This window comes from Salvelinus fontinalis, chromosome 10 (genome assembly GCF_029448725.1).
Source record: "Salvelinus fontinalis isolate EN_2023a chromosome 10, ASM2944872v1, whole genome shotgun sequence".
Taxonomy (NCBI): domain Eukaryota; kingdom Metazoa; phylum Chordata; class Actinopteri; order Salmoniformes; family Salmonidae; genus Salvelinus; species Salvelinus fontinalis.
The window spans coordinates 25,131,286-25,146,011 of NC_074674.1; the positions used below are offsets into that span (position 1 = coordinate 25,131,286).

Below are 14,726 nucleotides of genomic sequence, written 5' to 3' on the forward strand. Positions count from 1 at the left end.
ACATTTATCCAATGTAAAAAAACAAAAAAGACAAATTTTGCAATGTCAGACCGAATCGAGGCGGTCAGTCACAAATTAGTATATGTTACGTTTAGTATGGTTACATTAGACATATGGTTACATTACTTAAGGCAATAACAAAGGTTGGTTGGCGTATAATGGATCACAACACACAAGTCACTGGCAGTGCACTGACGGACAAGATAAATTGAGTAAAACTGAGATTAAGTTGTTATAAAATGCCGCTGCCTAAAGAAAACAAAACCATCTGTCATTATAACGTTATGCCATTCGGAACTACGGGAGCTGACGCTATAGCGTATAACCAACGACGCTATAGCTATAAACATTTGTTAAGTGTCCCAACTGGAAATTATGACAACTAGCTAACGTTAGCTCCTTAAGTAACGTTAGCTAGCTGACTTAGCTAGCTTTAGCTAGCTGACGAAATCAAAGAAAGCAAAGACAAAGGTAATTTATTTTCTATTAGGTTAGCTAACGTTAGTTAATCAACGTTAGTTAGCTAGATACGTGTGGTGTATTGTTTCGATACTGTTACATTGTAACGTTAGCTAGCTAATTATCAGAGACACTGCTGGCTCGATGAAGTTAACTAACTAGCTAATGACCTAGCTACAACAAGCAAGCAACATTAGAATACCAAAAAAAAAAGTCCAACCCATTTTACCTGGAATTCGTTCGTTCACACCAGCGATAATCGGTTTGAAATTACAATGTCCAAATATTGGTAATTTCATGCACTCCATCCCCGGCGTCCCACCCTTGCCTCTTTCTCTTCTCTTTGACAGGACGCCGACACAGCACGGAGGTAATCATTACGCCGATTGTGTTGTCAAACTGAAAACGCAAACGAGAGTTTCTATTGGGCAAATTAAGGTAGGTCCCGCCTCGCTTCATTCCATTAGCTCTGTTTGCTTCCGTTTGGTTCTTAAACCGTAAACGGTTTGTTTTTTTGGATCACCATTAGCTTTTGCAGCAGCAGCTAACGTTACTCTTCCTGGAGACCGTAACGAATAAACCCTGGTCCCTAGAGCACCATAGTAACCCGATTACGGCTTCGAATTGTGAGATGTCGCCTGACAGATCCCTCCCTCCATCCCTGTCCTTTTTGGTAGGTAGCAGAAATTATACAAAGTAGGGGGCCAGCCAGAGCCATATATTATCTAAATAGGCTTTCTCTGCTGATGTTGAGAAACATTTATCATTTTATAAAATAATGACATGTAGTGAATCTGTGATGTGGTGACACTGGTGATATGTCTGCAATCTTTAAAATCTAGTAATATGGATCAACAGTTAGGCCTTGAAGATATAAGCCATTGACACATTATTTTTTACATAGATACTGGAGATTTTATTTAACATTTTTTTGTACAAACAGAGGCTGCAAATGCCTTCCAAACATGTATTGTCCTCAGAATACAGTATCCCTTTTACAGCTCCAAAACAAAACATGTATGTTCACCAGAAGAAAATAAATCTAATTTGAAAAAGAGAAAAAGGTCAATTGTTTCAGTGGATGGCCAGCAAGTCCCATTTTAGCCTCATACAGTTAACTAGAAAACATGGAATAAATCTATCATATTCCCAAGAAGAAAGAGTAATACATGAATTATGATAAACTATTGCCAGGCTCATGTCACCTTACAAGTACTGAAATAATACTCATTCCACATACAGTATGCATACACTGAAATGCTAAAGTCATACATAGAGTAATATATTCCATATTTTTAGACTTTAAAATCCATTCCACATATTTAGAATAACAATGTATCTTACGTTGCCATATATTACTTTTTCATGAAAGAAGGGAAGCGACTAGCCCTATGAAGAAAATGATATGTATCACACTGACAATCAATAACCAAGTTCTCTTTCAGTTGAAGCCCAATTGTTCAACTGTTTCATCCTAAATGTTATTGTCCACACTTTGATGAACACCACAATAAATAAACCTAAGAACCCAATGTAAGCACTGTCTCTAGCATGATGCAGTACGTATTGTACAACCACAAGACGAGGTTAGAGAGATAACTAACCCATATAAACTCAAAGAACCTTCATCCTTTTCTTTGCAAAGGTTTTCTACACACAGAAAATGTCCTAATGCATCACAGTGGGCAGTCTGGAGTAAAAACAAAAGGAACTGAAAGTGCAAGCCCATCCAAAGTAGGTTATGTTCTGGATTAGTGACATGTTGATACATACATACATACTGTAGCAACAGTTAGGACAACAGGTGGTTACAGACTGTTTGGCTGTTATTGGAAAACAAAGGACATCTTACAAATGAACGATACACAGCATAGCATAGAGCCTTGAGCGATATGATCTAGATATGAGTCATATAACTGACAGTGATTTTTGAAAGTGTCCTCCTACAAGTATAGATACCACTTAGTTACTACTAATATCATTTCCTTCAGATGAGGGTACTCAACTCTGTAAATACAGTAGACTTCATTTTACACAGAACTGGAACAGAAAAGCTGAAAATGAGATATTTTGTTATTGTAGACAGAGCTAAGGCAGAGTGAGGGTTATTGACTAAGCATTTGTCTATTGTCAGTATCGTATTTATTCCAAAAATGAAATGGACTCAGTTTGGTATCATAATATTCAGACGAGATCTCCAACACAGGCTAGTACCATGAATGGAGATACCAAACTCTACGGTCATGTATTGGTCTCAAAATATGTGCCAGAATGACATATCGGTTTTCTCAAAAGGCAAGGGAGACTAAAACACCCAGTAAGTCTCCTAACAGCAATTCCAATGACATATTGAAACCCACGGCATACATCCTGAATAAAAGCTATAGCGTGGAGGCACAATGGAGCAGAACAGTGCACATTAAGCACTAATTATGTAGATCAAAGCGATCCAAATCAATGGTCAATGCACTGCCTTTCTCTCTCATAGCTAATGGCTTCCTCCATGTACAGTTACATGTGTGTGGGATATGTGAGGATACATTAGGCCAAAAATGTGTTGTTAAAAATTATGACTATGGCTATTAACCGGAACTGAGTTAGTTGATATGTTAACATATGGTTAAGTCAGGATTTGAAACATGTCTTAATTCCCTTTTTTATACAGTAAATAATTGTCCCATTAATTCATTCACTCACTCACACATGTATGGGCATGAATGCTTGCATACACAACCACACACTCACAAATGCCAGATTTTACACTACCTACTGTACTGACTACAGTCAAAACTGCCAGAAATGTCTCCGCTAACTTCAAAATGTAGGAGTCCTTCATGAAATCTCAGTAGCGTAGAGAGTAGTACAGTCTCTTGAGTTAGTAAACTAAACACGTTTCTTGTTAACAATTTGTCAGCCAGCATGAAACATTATAACCTATTTTAAGCTTCTTTATCAGAACCAAAACACATCCTGCGGCCCAACATGACAACAACAAGTACAGTGAGCTTTGTGTTGTTGTTTTGGCTCTGTAATACAACACTTTGGATTTGAAATGATACAATGACTATGAAGTTAAAGTGCAGACTGTCAGCTTTAATTTTAGGGTATTTTCATCCATATTGGCTGAACCGTTTAGTAATTACAGGACATTTTGTACCCAATAGAAATGAATGGTATATAATGTATTGTGTCATTTTGGAGTCACTTTTATTGTAAATAAGAATAGAATATGTTTCTAAACACTTCTACATTAATGTGGCTGCTTTTAATTCAGGAGGGTCCGTAATCATGGTAGCATCCACAATGTAGAAGTGGTTAGAAACATATTCTATTCTTATTTACAATAAAAGTGACTCCAAAATGACACAATACATTATTTACCATTCCTTTATATTGGTCACAAAATAATCTGAAACAACCAAAACAAACAGCAAATGCATCCAACACGTTTTGAGTCACAAGCTTGATGTAATCAGTGCGTGCAATGAATATGGGACTAAATATATACTTAACTTTTGACTACTTTAATATACAAGTGAATTTGTCCCAATATTTTTGTCCCCTAAAATGGGTGGACTATATAAAAACAGTGCAGTAATTTCTGTAAAGTTCACCTGATATGGATAAAAAATACCCTCAAATCAATGCTGACAGTCTGCACTTTAACCTCATGGTCATTGTATCATTTCAAATCTAAAGTACTGGAGTACAGAGCCATAACAACAACAAATGTGTCGCTGTCCCAATACTTTCGGAACTCACTATAGATGACAACATAGTGAAGAAAATAAATGTAATCAAACATGCCTGCATGTTAAATCAAGGTACTGAAATTAAAACTCTACTAATATAATCTTCTCTTTTTTTTCTGAACAAAATAAAAGAGCATTTTCTTTTCCATGTCCCTATTGTGGGTTACTATCAGGCAGACAATGGGTGGAGGGGTCTAGGGGATGGTTTAAGACAGCTGTCCAAACACCCACCACAGTATTGATGAAAATAGGATAGGTCACCTTCATTGAAAAGAGGATAAACAAGTAATCTTTCATAAAAGCAACAGAATGGTTAACTTTGGACAAAAATGTAGAGCGCCTGCAAATCAAAACAACCAATTTGAAATAGGCAAATTACCTTCGTTTACATGAGAATTACTTTTACAAGACCACAGAGACAGTTGACAAGAGGAAACACGTTATTGTATGTACTGTATACTACTAAATGTATTGTTTTGTTTACTACTTCAGTAACACTGCAAGATTTCAGGGTCGGTGGTGGTGGACTAGGACACTCACTGGGAAGGTTACCCAACAGATGAAGAGAGGTTGTGACATTTCCACAGCAGCATTCAAAATCATAGAGGTAGTGTTACCTTCATGATGGATAAATGGCTAACAAAAGGCTGGACAAAACTGCAGTTATTCCCACAACAAGGCTACATCCTGGTTACATAGGCAGGATATGATCTCCCATCACCCCAGGACTCAAGGCTGAAACCTATACCACTTTCTTCATCAAATTGGAACAAACAGATGTCGTATCTGGCCCCCTCCCTCAGAATAAATTATGCTCATATCAATGATTATTACACTGTTAAAATAAGTAAAATACAAAAATTACAGCTTTAGGATTATGTAAATAATTTATCTGTAAATACAATTGTGTTTAAAAAAAATGCCAAACAACAGATTATTTATGCTAGATCTCCTATGACATCTCCGGACCAAAGATATGAACGCAGACAAAATCCTATGTTAGAAAATATATTGCTTCCTGGATATTTAAAATAAGGACTACTTGAGACACAAACAACACAACTAGATAGAATTGCTTTATGATCCAAACTGTTGGCAGTCCTATAATAATCTATAGAAAGATCATCTGTTTCTGTCAACTGTTCCTTTTCTTGCAGTCTCTCTGTGTTTGTCCAAGGCTTGTTAACCTTCTATACACTTTTTGTTGTTGTGTGTGTGAGTTTTGGATTCCTGGGACAACTGTGTGGTGATCCTGGCAGCTCTGGATGTTCCTATCAGAACCTCTTCAGAGGACCCAGATGTCTCCTTTTCAACAGAACCCTATTAAGCATTGTGGTCCCAATGTATCACGTGTAAAACATACGGATTGAATCTCTTCAGCGGTGGATTAAGAAATAACTCAAACATTTGAGATGGCTAAACAAAACGCAGCGCAGGCTCTTGCCTTCATAATTGTCCAAAAACAAATATACTGTGTATGTGATGTCCATCACAATCTGGCTATTTCTGAAGAGGCATACAGTACAAAACGAAAACAATAAAAGCATTGGATTCCTGCTTTGCCTGTATAAGTCTTCAAACTAAATCGAGAAGAATTGAGAATGACCTTCCACAACAATAACTTAAAGTGGAGAAGCCCAAAAGTGTGATGAGAAATCACAGAATCTGTCATAAGTTACACAATAGCTGTTTCTCTGCTTACCAAGCAGGAGCCGATACCAAAAAAATAAACCATTACCTGGGACAGTCTTTTCCCCTACATGCTTATCAGTATCAAATTGAAGTGTTTAATTCGTGGTTACAGCAGGCATGTCCAGTAGTGGCATTCATTCCAGACACCGTACACAAGCTGTGGAGCTTTGACATGAGAGCGAAAAGACAGAGCAAGGAGGAGAGGAGAATATGTTGCGTCAGAGAGGCACAGAGAGTCACACTGGCTATTGGGTGTGATGTAATAATGCATTATCATCATCAAATGTGTGGTACTGGTGTCAACCTCTTGTTCTTGGAGGGGGTGGTGGCGCCCTCTGCAGGATATGTCCAGAATCAGCGGCGAAGAAATCTCCTGCTGGAGTCCAGTCCAGCTAGGGCCATTCTCACTCTCAGTAGCCTTCCCAAATGGACATACTGTACTGTAGACTCGGTTTGAGTCTCTATCGCACCCTCTCTCTCCCTGTGGAACCCTCTACACTTCGGTGGAGAAGAGGATGCTCTGACGCTTACTGTCCGGTGTGGGGATGGTCTCCAGCTGGAGGAAGTACAGCAACACCTGGACCTGGGGGGACAGACCGACACTGAGAGGGACGATGATACCAAAGAAGAGGGATGGGGTGAGAGAGATTGAGGTGGGGAAGCGAGAGGAGAGAGAGACAGACTATATCACCTACCTGTGACATGACCTCCAGGGACCAGCTGTCTCCCATGCTGATAGGCTGCGTGGGATTGGTGGGGATCTTGCTGTCCTTCTCTGCAGGCCGCAGCAGGGTGGGGCCAAACACTGTGGCCAGGTTGTGGAGGGACATCTTGTTGATGCTCTCCTTGTCAGCCACCCTGGGGAGCGGGGAGAGACCGAGGGTGAATGGTGGTTCATGGTAACACACCACGTGAAAGGACATAACAATCCCTCTGTTACTCAAACAAATAAGGAGTTTAGCATCTGCTTGTTTGCTTGGGATCGGCTTGTCTCTAAATGCTTGTGTGTGTCTAAGTGTAGCTCGATGTCTGTGTGGGTGTCTGTGTGTACCTCTTCAAGTGATCCAGCAGGAAGAGGAATGTAACCAGATTGGGTTCTGGCAGCGACAACAGTAGATTCAGCATGCAACTCTCTTTGGCAACGCTGTCAGACAGGGCTGCAGAAAGAGAGACCGACATTCACACATTAACCTGAGTGCTGAGTTATACCACGATAATATGATAATGGTAGAAGTGGCTGTTGGCCCGGTCAAAGGCATGTGACTAACCAATGCCTCCTGCGAAGTTGGGGTACAGGTCATCAGTGAAGAGGGGTTCTGGCAGCTCCCTGAAGTACAGCTTCAGAGTCCCGGCGATGGCGTTCACATCCATCTCACTCATCATCACAGACACGTCTTTGTTGTCTGTGGGAAAGACGGCAGAGCTCAGGAAGACAGGCAGAAAGTGTAGCCATGGCAACATCGGAGCGGGAGACGGATAGCCGTCAGGCATTTCAGGCATTCTCTAAAATCACACTGCGCCTCAGTTCATTGGCAGATAGACACTGGCCGAGGACACAACATGCTCCCCAAAGCAAGCTGTATATGTCGTAATCACAGAAACCACCACACACATACGTACTCACACAAATGCACAGACACACAAGCTCACACCCACACATAGGAATTAGTAAATCTAAATTAAGAAAGAAAACTGTGTTAAGCACAAACTCTTTTAGTCTTTTTTTTTGCAAAACCAGAAAATGTACCCATGATTCCCAAAAACGGAGCAGCATAATCAGAAGTTCACCTAGGGGAAACAGCAGGGTAGGACACATGGATTTTATAGTAGTCAGTCCAACAGACTTGAATTTACAAGGGAGTGCACAGAGAGGCTAGTCTGATGGAACCAGACTGATGGCTGCATTCAATGTTCTATCTCGCTTCACGTATCAAGGTTGGTTCCACCAAGCTACAGAACGTCCACAGAGTATGCTATATGCTATACTGTAGCCCATTCTCACATTCAGGGCTCTACTGAGAGGGAGAGTCAGGGGAAAGTAAGGTGTTGGTACTCACTGGTGTCAAAGGCAGCCTTCAGGGCCTGGATGTCTGTAGCCACCCCTGAGACTCGGTAGATGCCCACCTCCTCCATCCCCCTCCGCTCAATCTCCTCCAGACACTGTCTGACGATGTAGGGCACCTTGGAGTGCTCCCGTCTGGCATGGGGAAACACACAATTAAGGAATGGCATACCAGAGGGCATGGGGATACATACATAATGACACACACACACCAAAGAGTTTTTCTGTTGGATGCATAGGTTGCACACAAATTGCATCTTTAACTGTGTTAGTATCCAAAAAATGTGTGTTCAATTATTAAAACAATAACAACATACAGTACCAGTCAAAAGTTTGGACACACCTACTCATTCCAGAGTTTTTATTTATTTGGACTATTTTCTACATTGTAGAATAATAGTGAAGACATCAAAACGATGAAATAACACGTATGGAATCATGTAGTAACCAAAAAAGTGTTAAACAAATCAAAATCTATATTATATTTGAGATTCTTCAAAGTAGCCACATTTGCCTTGATGACAGCTTTGCACACTCTTGGCATTCTCTCAACCAGCTTCATGAGGTAGTCACCTGGAATGCATTTCAATTAATAGGTGTGCCTTGTTAAAAGTTAATGCATTTGAGCCAATCAGTTGTGTTGTGACAAGGTAGGAGTGGTATACAGAATATAGCCCTATTTGGTAAAAGACCAAGTCCATATTATGGCAAAAACAGCTCAAATAAGCAAAGAGAAATTAGAGTCCATCATTACTTTAAGGCATGAAGGTCAGTTAATACGGAACATTTCAAGAACTTTGAAAGTTTCTTCAAGTGCAGTCGCAAAAACCATCAAGCGCTATGATGAAACTGGATCTCATGAGGACCACCACAGGAAAGGAAGACCCAGAGTTACCTCTGCTGCAGAGGATACGTTCATTAGAGTTAACTGCACCTCAGATTGCAGCCCAAATAAATGCTTCACAGAGTTCAAGTAACAGACACATCTGAACATCAACTGTTCAGAGGAGACTGTGTGAATCAGGCCTTCATGGTCGAATTGCTGCAAAGAAACCATTACTAAAGGACACCAATAATAATAAGATACTTGTTTGGGCAAAGAAACACGAGCAATGGACATTACACCGGCGGAAATCTGTCCTTTGGTCTGATGAGTCCAAATTAGAGATTTTTGGTTCCAAACGCCATGTCTTTGTGAGATGTTGAGTAGGAGAACGGATGATCTCCGCATGTGTGGTTCCCACTGTGAAGCATGGAGGAGGAGGTTGTGATGATGTGGGGGTGCTTTGCTGGTGACACTGTCTGTGATTTATTTAGAATTCAAGGCATACTTAACCAGCATGGCTACCACAGCATTCTGCAGCGATACGCCATCCCATCTGGTTTGTTTTTCAACAGGACAATGACCCAACATACCTCCAGGCTGTGTAAGGGCTATCAAGAAGGAGAGTGATGGAGGGCTGAATCAGATGACCTGGCCTCCACAATCACCTGACCTCAACCAAATTGAGATGGTTTAGGATGAGTTGTACTACAAAGTGAAGGAAAAGCAGCCAACAAGTGCTCAGCATATGTGGGAACTCCTTCAGGACTGTTGGAAAAGCATTCCAGGTGAAACTGGTTGAGAGAATGCCAAGAGTGTGCAAAGCTGTCATCAAGGCAAAGAAAGGGTGGCTACTCTGAAGAATCTAAAATCTAAACTATATTTTAATTTGTTTAACACTTTTTTGGTTACTACATGTTTCCATATGTGTTATTTCATAGTTTTGATGTCTTCACTATTATTCTACAACGTAGGAAAGAGTAAAAAATAAATAAAAACCCTTGAATGAGTAGGTGTGTCCAAACCTTTGACTGGTACTGTATATTCCCACTGACAATAACGTGTGTACTGTACTGTAAATATAAACACATCGGCTGTGTACTTTATCATGTTCATTAATTATTATGGATACAAAATGCACAATTACCACTGTGTGTTTTGTTGTGGGTTCATGTACAACAAATGTGCAGGTTGAGCTGGCAGGCAGCCCTGTGTGACTATGTAGTTGTTCTAAGGTCCAGTAGTGATGGTGGTGGCTCTCTGTTGGTGTTATTGGGGGCCTGTTGTCTCTACAGCCTTAATTGGTTCTGCTGTTAAACCTTATTAGTCCGCTCGTTACCAGCAATCAAATTAGCATCACTCACCAACATTGGCCATAAGCCTGGCCTCAACCAGAGACGGAAGAGGAAGCGAGATATCCCACTCCCTAATTGTTTCTGTTTCAATGGAAGTCAATGAACTAAGTAGACCAGACCCTGCTGCTATCACATTGGTGTCTATGGGAGAGCCACTCCCTTAAGTAGACAGGAACAGGCTATTTTATTCAATGGTAAACAGCCTGAGTGAACTATCTTTCTTTATCCACTATCTTTGCCTCAACTGCCCCTTACTGTTTAACTACATATTGCACTCTATCTGAATGCCCCTTCACCCCTTCTTTCATGGTCCCTATTTACCCCTCTCCCTCTCTTTATTCTCTGTTGACAACCTCAGAGCAGTGTCCACAAGGAGAAATGCAAGTAGGAAAATCGTTTTTTCCATCTATGGGAGACTGTGTGAGTTGACATCTTGTCAATAACATTTACCTTCCCTAAAATCACAGAGTGTCTCTTTTGACCAGGTCAACAGTAGTACACTGTATAAGGAGGAGGTGCCATTTGCGACGCAGACAGAGACCACTCTAATCAGTGGCTTGACAGAAGCTTTGCCAGATGTACACCAGAAACAATGTTTGTGTTCTCTTAGTATACTAAAGGAGAAGGGGAACGGGTCAGTTCCTGACCAGGGCTTGTACTTGGGGGAGTGAATAGTGACACGGGAATGTAGTTTGGATTATCTGGGATGAGAGGCTTACAATCTCAACATGGGGTCCTGTCCATCTGCCCCCCCCCCCCCCTCCCCCCATTCTATCTTCTCCTTCCTCCTTTCAGAGAGATTCTCTGGTTCTTAGATTAAGCTGTGACATTCACTTGGGTCACTTGCATTCTCCAGCTGTCTTATGGTAGGCTTTCTCCATGGTTACTGTATAGATGGTCGGGGAGTGTGTTCCGGGGTATATTTATATGAGGGGGCTATTGAACTCACTTGGTCACCGTGGAGATCTTGATTCCGAACACGCCCATGGGTTTCCGTGACGGCATCCTCTTCAGACTGAACTCCCGGCTGGTGAACTTCATAGAGAGCTTCACTTCGATCTGGAGCCGAGAGAGATGGATTAAATGACAGTCTAAACCCGTTTACACTGACAAGAAATGGCTAAGTATGACAAGAAACACACATTTAAAGGATCACATGGCATGGCACAAACACAGACTCGTCCGTTTAACGGGGCTGACACACTAATACACTCACCCCGTTCATGGGGATAAGCGTCCTCTGCCAGTCTTTGCCTTGAAGCGTCTGCGGATCCAGCTGGATGGAGCAAAGCCAGTAGAAAATCCAAGGTTAGTACACCAATACACACAGACATCAAGACTCATAAACACCAATACACACAGACACCAAGACTCAAACACCAATACACACAGACACCAAGACTCAAACACCAATACACACAGACACCAAGACTCATAAACACCAATACACACAGACACCAAGACTCATAAACACCAATACACACAGACACCAAGACTCAAACACCAATACACACAGACACCAAGACTCACAAACAATACCTTTAGGCTGACGTCTTCCCTAGAACTGAATACACCAATTGTTTATCATTTTCTCCACACAGTGACGTTATAACGTGTTATCAAGTGCAACCTCAGGTTTCAGTTGGTCAGCAAATCTGGCCCCTATCACCTCCTGCATTAGTCAGCTAACTGTCCTCCTGTCCACTCTGGACAAGCAGAGAAACAGATCCTGCCATCTGGACTGAGTTTAGCCGGGCACACCGTACCACACCACACCACACCACACAGACACCACACCCACCCACAGTTCATTGTATACCTTTCTCCCTCATCCCCATCTTGGCTAAGCTCCATCTGATCACATGCAGCGCTGGATCATGTTCCCAGCACTTAATTGAATCATTTCAATCTCCTGAGCCAGTACAGTAACAGTACACTGGTAGGGTACAGAGAAGGTCTCTCTCTCGGTCCGTAACAGTTCAACAGAGGAAAATACGCACGGTCACATCAAAAAAGTCAAAGGACAAGGAATCCTTGCCTGTACGGGGTTGAGACAAAGGTGATCTGCATGTCACTGCGCAAACTTAAAGTACGGCTAACATGGGCTGTCTGTCGCTGGAATGTGGACAACAAAAGCAAACACACACACAGTTGCCTGTTCCCCTCACCGTACATGATTTGTTTCTGTCAAACCATCGGACATTAGGGGGCCTCCCGGGTGGCGCAGTGGTCTAGGGCACTGCATCGCAGTGCTAGCTGCGCCACCACAGTCTCTGGGTTCGCGCCCAGGCTCTGTCGCAGCCGGCCGCGACCGGGAGGTCCGTGGGGCGACGCACAATTGGCATAGCGTCGTCCGGGTTAGGGAGGGTTTGGCCGGTAGAGATATCCTTGTCTCATCGCGCTCCAGCGACTCCTGTGGCGGGCCGGGCGCAGTGCGCACTAACCAAGGGGGCCAGGTGCACGGTGTTTCCTCCGACACATTGGTGCGGCTGGCTTCCGGGTTGGAGGCGCGCTGTGTTAAGAAGCAGTGCGGCTTGGTTGGGTTGTGCTTCGGAGGACGCATGGCTTTCGACCTTCGTCTCTCCCGAGCCCATACGGGAGTTGTAGCGATGAGACAAGATAGTAATTACTAGCGATTGGATACCACGAAAATTGGGGAGAAAATGGGATAAAATTTATTTATAAAAAAAAAAAAAAAAACATCGGACATTAGTCATTGTACAGCGAGGGGGGTTTCTGTGCCTCTCAGCAGGGCACTGCGTATACTTCTCCCTTCACCCCAGGCCAGGGACCTCCTTTCCCCTCTCCCTACTGCCCTCCACACTGACCCTGCTGCAGTGTCTGGCAAATAGAGTGCAGGCCTTTCCTTGCACCCCATCTCCTCTGTCCTCAGCTACTCCACCTGTCATGGCTTTCTGTGTCGAGAGACTGACAAAGACTGAGAAAGTCTAGTGTGCAAGTTCTGTAGATTCAGGGAGTTGGTGGTAGACGCTCCCGTCAGGCCCATACTGCCCTTCTTCTCTCCTCCTCTTCTCCTTGTTTTCTGTGCTGTTCCTCCGTCAGTAGAGCTGTAGCCAAGCCCAGTGCGCCACATGCCCACCTCGCGTGTTTGGAAGAAAAGTTGATCTGAATAGTGTGTATTGATGTGCATCCAGGGCTCCGTGTCAAAATAAAGGTTAAATGAATACATGAATGAATCATCTGTTGGGACTTTCATACTAAGCCGCTCAGCTATGGCAACACGGCGTCCTGCTGTGTGTGTTTCTGTGTGGACCAGATGTAAGGTGTGTGTGTTTCTGTGTGGACCAGATGTAAGGTGTGTGTGTTTCTGTGTGGACCAGATGTAAGGTGTGTGTGTTTCTGTGTGAACCAGATGTAAGCTGTGTGTGTTTCTGTGTGGACCAGATGTAAGGTGTGTGTGTTTCTGTGTGGACCAGATGTAAGCTGTGTGTGTTTCTGGGTGAACCAGATGTAAGATATGTGTGTTTCTGGGTGAACCAGATGTAAGATATGTGTGTTTCTGGGTGAACCAGATGTAAGCTGTGTGTGTTTCTGTGTGGACCAGATATAAGCTGTGTGTGTTTCTGTGTGAACCAGATGTAAGCTGTGTGTGTTTCTGTGTAGACCAGATGTAAGCTGTGTGGACCAGATGTAAGCTGTGTGTGTTTCTGTGTGGACCAGATGTAAGCTGTGTGTGTTTCTGTGTGAACCAGATGTAAGCTGTGTGTATTTCTGTGTGAACCAGATGTAAGCGGTGTGTGTTTCTGTGTAGACCAGATGTAAGGTGTGTGTTTCTGTGTGAACCAGATGTAAGCTGTGTGGACCAGATGTAAGCTGTGTGTGTTTCTGTGTGAACCAGATGTAAGCTGTGTGGACCAGATGTAAGCTGTGTGTGTTTCTGTGTGAACCAGATGTAAGCTGTGTGTGTTTCTGTGTGGACCAGATGTAAGCGGTGTATTATAAGGCTACTGAGGAACACAGCACATAGATCAGAGTAGGAGAGAGCCCGGCGCTACTCGAACAAACACGTGTGATGTGGGTGGTACAGTATGTACAGACTGGGGTATGGGACGATTCTGTGTTGAACCACCATCGTTGTTGGCATGGCGATACTCATCCCAGTTACCGTGGCAACCACTAGAGGGAGCCGTATTCCCACATTTTTAGCTTTGTTTAACGAGCAAGCGACAAACCAGAGAGAAACTACCTGGGTTCAGGCATCATAACTCCCTCTGCTCTGGGGTATGGATTCCCCATAGGTACAGATATAGGCTCAGCTACCTCCCCCATTCATAATTTTAACCATTAGTGGGGAAAATGCTAAACTGACCCAAGATCAGTGTTTAGGGTCAACTTCACCCTACAAGACTGCCCCAGGTCCGGTAAATGTATATTGTTATTGGACACCACTGAATACTGAAAGGTTTTCATACACACACACACACACACACACACACACACACACACACACACACACACACACACACACACACACACACACACACACACACACACACACACACACACACACACACACGGCCAAGTGGGGGAGGGGAACAGGGAACAGTAAACCCCCCAGGAGT

General features: G+C 42.9%; 2 protein-coding genes across 2 annotated transcripts in view; both read right to left on the reverse strand.

The window, feature by feature from the left end:
- LOC129863862 (cytospin-A-like) overlaps window positions 1-1,019 on the reverse strand; it is a 36,889-nt gene extending 35,870 nt beyond the window's left edge. The window contains exon 1 of the mRNA XM_055936202.1: window positions 689-1,019. The gene's annotated coding sequence lies outside the window, so the exon portion shown is untranslated. The remainder of the gene's footprint in view (window positions 1-688) is intronic.
- A 320-nt stretch (window positions 1,020-1,339) lies between these two features.
- LOC129863861 (breakpoint cluster region protein-like) overlaps window positions 1,340-14,726 on the reverse strand; it is a 139,932-nt gene continuing 126,545 nt past the window's right edge. Inside the window, exons 17-23 of the mRNA XM_055936201.1 lie at window positions 11,360-11,419; window positions 11,093-11,202; window positions 7,961-8,100; window positions 7,172-7,306; window positions 6,955-7,060; window positions 6,599-6,761; window positions 1,340-6,486 (exon numbers count right to left, since the gene is read on the reverse strand). Coding sequence (XP_055792176.1) covers window positions 6,397-6,486; window positions 6,599-6,761; window positions 6,955-7,060; window positions 7,172-7,306; window positions 7,961-8,100; window positions 11,093-11,202; window positions 11,360-11,419 — 804 coding nt within the window. The 3' untranslated portion in view covers window positions 1,340-6,396. The remainder of the gene's footprint in view (window positions 6,487-6,598; window positions 6,762-6,954; window positions 7,061-7,171; window positions 7,307-7,960; window positions 8,101-11,092; window positions 11,203-11,359; window positions 11,420-14,726) is intronic.